The 6000-nt window shown below is 32.6% G+C and overlaps 1 protein-coding gene across 1 annotated transcript; it reads right to left on the reverse strand.

Moving 5' to 3' along the window:
* Window positions 1-3091: 3091 nt before the first annotated feature.
* On the reverse strand, window positions 3092-3985 carry LOC142166852 (uncharacterized). The gene has a single exon (XM_075226375.1). It carries the CDS (start codon window positions 3983-3985, stop codon window positions 3092-3094), a length of 894 nt encoding a protein of 297 aa, XP_075082476.1.
* Between the last annotated feature and the right edge of the window lie 2015 nt (window positions 3986-6000).

Raw genomic sequence — 6000 nt, forward strand, 5'->3', positions numbered from 1 at the left:
GATTATAATGTAGGGATCAATAAATCATGTAACATAATGCTGAGATATTTTTATTAAATATTTGATCTTGATATATCACAAATTTATTGTGTAACTTATAATTGTTTATAGGTAAAGTATACGATTTACCCATCGACCTTGTACCCAAATTCTTGTTACATACCTCTCAATCACGGACAACATTTTACACGCCCAACCTTTGTGAAATATGTATAAGACACACCACTTTTTTTCTAACCGGATTTTTAAATCATGTTTATTGTCACGCGCCAATAAGGTCATGAAACGTATCACTCACTAATTTTGTAATTGATATAAAATTACAATTACATCCCCACCTTCTTCATTTTGTCCACCATAACTGCCCAACACCATACTTTCACTTTCTGTCTGTGCTTTTTCGATTCCCACAACTGAAGCACCGAGGTAGTAATAACAAAGAGGAAATTGTATTTCTTAGCGAAAAGATTAAGAATTTTACGCTTTAGTTATTTGTAAATTCACCCATTAACAAAATTAGAGAATATACTTATCTGCAAAAACTTGAGCTGAGCTTTATTGGCTGAGAAATTGTTTGAAAAATTCACCCTTTCGGAAAATGTATTTTATCCATGGCAAAAGCTCAAGCTAAGCTTTTCTGAAAAAAAGAAGAATCTTCTATGCATAAGCTTGAGTTTTAATGGTTGGGGAAGCTACAAAGAGCTTTAATTATTGAATTCTAATTACAATTTCTCAACAAAAAAGTCTATAAAGCTAAGAACTAGTCCACAAGAAGAAATATGAGAAATCTTGATGGGTCTATTTGAGAAGAAGTAGATCGGGTGGAGAGGAGTGGGTCTAAGTATCAAGGAGCAGCCATGGCAGGTGGTGATTTTTTAAAACAAAGAAGAAGATGGCCCTATTTAAAATTTAAAAAACAATAAAAAATTGACATTTGATACAAAAATTCTCCTGTTTACGCGCTTCTTTTGTTGGAAAAAACACACACCGACTACGTGATAGAAAGGTGTGTAAGAGGGATTAGGGTGCCTTGTTTATATTTTAAACAAAATAAAAGATTAGTTGCTATTATGGGGGTTATTTAATCGTTTTACAGTTATTAATGCATGTATTACCGGTATTTGCATTCTCATTCCACATTGGGAAAAAACTTATCCGCATCGGGTTTACACCGAACTAATAAGCAAATGACACTTGTCACTTTATTTAACTATAGTTATTAATACTTAACTATAATTAATTACTTATGTGTTTTGCACATAATCTTAATTAATAATATAAAAATACTTATTATCTTGCTAAATATATTCTCCATTGTGTTCTAAAACGACAACATCAAGTAGATTGATTTTATTTTATGTTACTGTACTTTCTTTTTTCTTTTTTTATAAAGAAACATTTCTTAAATTAAATAGATATTATCCTCAAAATAAATTTCAAAAGTTGACAGACTCATACAAAAAAAGATTCAAATAATTGCACTTGACTCTCATACTTATGTTGTTGCTAATCATAAGAATTAAGAATATATATTAAAAATAACTTAATCTGGAAAAGAAAATTAAACTTATGTTTTAACAGTTTTTTCTTAAAAAGAATAATTCTTTCAACATGTAAGTATACTTATAAAAGTATGAAATTAACCAACCTGCTATATTCCAATTTCTTAACTCCCAACAAGTCGTAGTATAAAGGGGAATAACGCAGAACTTCGGACTGAACCAAAACCTAGACGAAAAACGATATGCAGTAACAAAACGGTGAATTTAACCCTAAACTTTCTAACGTTAAGTTATTATGACTTTATTCTTTTTAATTTTTATTTATTAAAAGTAGGACTCCTAATAGCATTGGTTGTCTTCTATGGTTAACTTAAGTAAATTGGGTGTAAACACCCGGTGCAGGTAAGTTTTTATCCTTCCACATTGTGTCATGCTTATAACAATACTAGTCTTAGGATCGTTTTGCGCGTGTTCCCCAAGTCAATGAATGAATAATTAAAAAAAAAAAAATTGAAACATGAATTAAACTTTTTATGACATAATTATATTTTACAAGAAAATAATTATACAAAATTGGCACATATACAATAGTTATATATCTAATTCGGGAGAAAAATGTTTCTTGAATGGAACTTTGAAGTTGCTTTACGGAATTAAAATATGCATGTTCCTAGCGAATGTAAAAGAAAAATATCATAAATAAATTGTTTAATTTATATAATTTAAATGTTAATTAATTTTAATATCCTACATATTAGGACTTTCTATATAATATTTCAATAAGAAAGTTTTAATAAGGAAAGTTTTAGTTGACCTTAAAGTCCTAAAGCTTTGAAAAATAATTAAATGATTGTCTAATATGAAATCTATATTCAAAAGTGTTACGATACACGCTTTCTCTAACGCGCAAAGCAATTCCTAGTCTATAGTATGTGCGTTACGCGTGTACCAGATTCAATAAAAATATTTTTTTAAAATAACATAACTAATATTTAAAATATATGCTTGAGATAATTAAAAGATCTTTTTTTTTAATTATGGATTGAGAAATTATAATGTGATGCTTGATATAGCTATACAGCTCTCCTAGTGAAGGTAGTTTAAACCAAATCTATGTTAGTTTTATTACGAAACTATGTCAGATTTTACTAAATATTTGGCTAGTGCATGAAGATTACTCGAATAATAAAAGGTTTAATTAGATTAAGGCAATTACTTCAAAGTGATTTTAATTATAGACAATTCAACTAATTATATATGTAGTATAATTCATTTATTTACATTGAATTGAGTGCTATTTGATTTAGTCTTAAACTGATTTAACTTCCGAACTATTTAAATTTACTGCTTTTCTACTCGAGAATTAGACAACTAGAGGCCACAGTCTTGTGTAGTTTTACTGGATTAGGTTCTTAGTTTTTTCTTATTCCTTTAAATGGTTAAATAAAAGTTTATTATATTTATTTGAGCATAAATATTGTAATAGCTGATACAAAAACACGATGCATTTGAAATCTATTCAGAGAGCAAGTACACGATAATTCTTTTTTTTTTTTTTTGATAAGTAGGGATCTATTATATATATAAAATCACGAAATAGAGTTTACAAAGTTAGCAGTGCCCAAAGGGACATTACCTACTTGGCTATTACACGAGATACTAATGTCACATAGGACATTATTATTTCCAAAGGATGCAAGCTTAGTGCAAACATCACTGCTAATGTTTTTAACTAGATAAATAGAGCCTTCATAGTTTGAGGATAAAGCAACGGTTAGAAAAGGTGGGGGATAGTGCATAATATCGAGATCCCTGCCATTGTTTACACGAACAACATTCCTAGCCAGCTTGTGTGCTGGCTTGTTGGCCTCTCTGAAGTTGTGTTGGATTGTTTGAACTTTCACCTGGATCATCAATAACCTGCATTCATGAATAGTGTTGTTAAGTGTTGCGTTACCATTCTCTAAGCAGCTAATGGCATCCGTTGAGTCTGATTCCACTTCTAAGTCGGTGAAACCTTGTTCCATTGCCAGGCGTAGGCCTGTTTTTAGTGCCATCAACTCAGCATGCAAGGGAGATAGGCCTGGTAGAGACCCTTGGAACCCAAGCACCCACTGGCCCCTATTGTCCCTGAATAGGCCACCAAAGCCACAAAGAGATGTACCTTCTTTAAAGGATTGATTAATGTTAAGCTTAATATGGTTGCAAGGGGGTTTGACCCATTTTACTGAGATGGGAATTTTTTGTAGTGGCATAGCTTCCTTGTCAGTGAGTAGTTTATATTCCACTGTTTGTTTGTGAGCATACTGAACGACGGCTTTTATCGTAGTGTTATTAAACAAGTTATTGTTTCTATTGACCCAAATAGTCCATATAGCAAAAGAAAATATTTCTTTCCAACTAATGATACCATTTATTTTCAGAATAAAATTATGATCGCGGATATATGTCAACCAATTACTAGTTTCATTCCAGTTATCCATGTCTAGGCCTAAGTGTTGCCAAAAATCCTTCACAGCTGAGCAATGCATGAAGATGTGGGTAGTGGTTTCGTTATGACACATAAGGTGCATGTAGGGTCAATGTTTATGCCAAGTGATTTAAGTAGCTTCTAGTTGGAATCATATCGTGGTAGCATTTCCATATAAAAAGTTTATAATTTATTGGGACAAGTCAGTTCCCAAATCCAAGCAAAATCCTTAGCCTCATTTGGTTGAGTATCTAATAGTTTATAGCACGATTTGCTAGTAAAATGACCATTAGTGGTTAGTGACCAAATAGGGATGTCACAATTATGGGAGTTAGGAGTAACAACTTTTATTTTGTTGATCAAGCTAGGTTGAAGGTCCATGGATAATTTTGATAAGTCCCACTGATTATTAATCCAGATATCCTTTATGGCTAGCATATTCTCATTTTGAGTTAAGGGACCATAGATACATTGGCGCAGTGGTGGAGATTGATGGATCCAACGGTTATTCCAAACACTGAGATTTGATAAATTATTAGGCAGCCAATAAATACCTTTGCTACAGATATCCCAACCTTGGATAATGTTGTACCAAATAAAGGACGAGTTCTTAATATTTTTCCTAGTAACACGCAGCCCATGAATCATTTTTGCCCAAGGGGAATGTGTGTTAGTGAGGAGTCTCCAAGATAGGTTGGCTAGGTTTACTATATTTTTACTCTTGGCTGAGTGTATCCCTATTCCACCTTCCTTTTTATGTTTGGTGATGGTGCCCCAGTTGATAAGGTGAAGTTTTTTGGAAGTGGCATTTGTACCCCATAAGAAATTTCGTTGGATTTTGTCTATATTTTTATGGATCTTGGAAGGTAAAAGGGTATATTGCATAATGTGGTTTGGGAGGGAATTTAGGCACGAGGTAGCCAGAGTGCACTTGCCTGCCATGGTAAGACAACTTGTTTTCCAGTTAGCTAATCTTGCGTGCATATTATCAAGAACAAATTGGAAGTCAGACGCTCTAGGTTTTGAGTTAGTAATAGGGAATCCTAAGTATTTTCCAAATGTATAACTAATGTAGATGTTAAGAATACTTGAGAGATTGGAACAAATATTTTTGGGGCAATGTTTGGAGATGATGATTTTTGATTTTGCTCTATTAATGGTCTGTCCTGATAGGGAGGAAAATAGATCAAGGCAGTGCTTAATCATATTTATAGATTTATTGTTGATCTGGGCCATGAGGGTAAGGTCATCCGCAAAGAACAGGTGTGACAATTGATAATTGTTCTTCCCTATAGTTATTGGATCCCAGCATCCCATATCTACCTTGTGATTGATGAGTGTGGAAAGCATCTCCATACAAAGGATAAATAAGTATGGAGACATCGGATCACCCTGCCTAATACTCCTAGTAGGGGCAAAGTAATCAGTTCTAGAGCCATTAACAAGAATAGCTATTTTGCTTGATGAAACACAATTCATAATAAGCTTAGTGATATTTGTTGGAAATTTAAAGAAGGTGAGGGCTCTATAAACGAAGGACCATTCGAGACGATCAAAAGCCTTTTCTAAGTCGATTTTAAGGAACATATTATGTTTTTTACCACGGTATTTATTCATTTTGAGAATGAGTTATTGGATAATAATGGCGTTATCACAAGCTTTCCTATTTTTTAGAAAACTAGATTGAAAGGGGCTAATGAGGTTGTTTAAGAAAGGTTTTAAACGATTTGTAATGACCTTGGTAATGATTTTGTAAATAGTGTTACATAATCCTATAGGCCTGAAATTTTTTAAGTTGTTAGCATTAGGAATTTTGGGTATGAGACATAGGAGAGTGTCATTTATACCTTCAGGAATTTTTCTACTCTTGAAAGCTTCTTGGAAGTGGCTAATAACTGAGTTGCCTACTATGATCCAGTATTTTTGGAAGAAAAAAGGGTGAAGACCATCCGAGCCAGGAACTTTATACAATTTAAAAGAAAAACAAGCTTTGATAATTTCAGAGTTTGTAATGGGATTATCGAGAGA

This window comes from Nicotiana tabacum, chromosome 2 (assembly GCF_000715075.1).
Source record: "Nicotiana tabacum cultivar K326 chromosome 2, ASM71507v2, whole genome shotgun sequence".
Lineage (NCBI taxonomy): Eukaryota > Viridiplantae > Streptophyta > Magnoliopsida > Solanales > Solanaceae > Nicotiana > Nicotiana tabacum.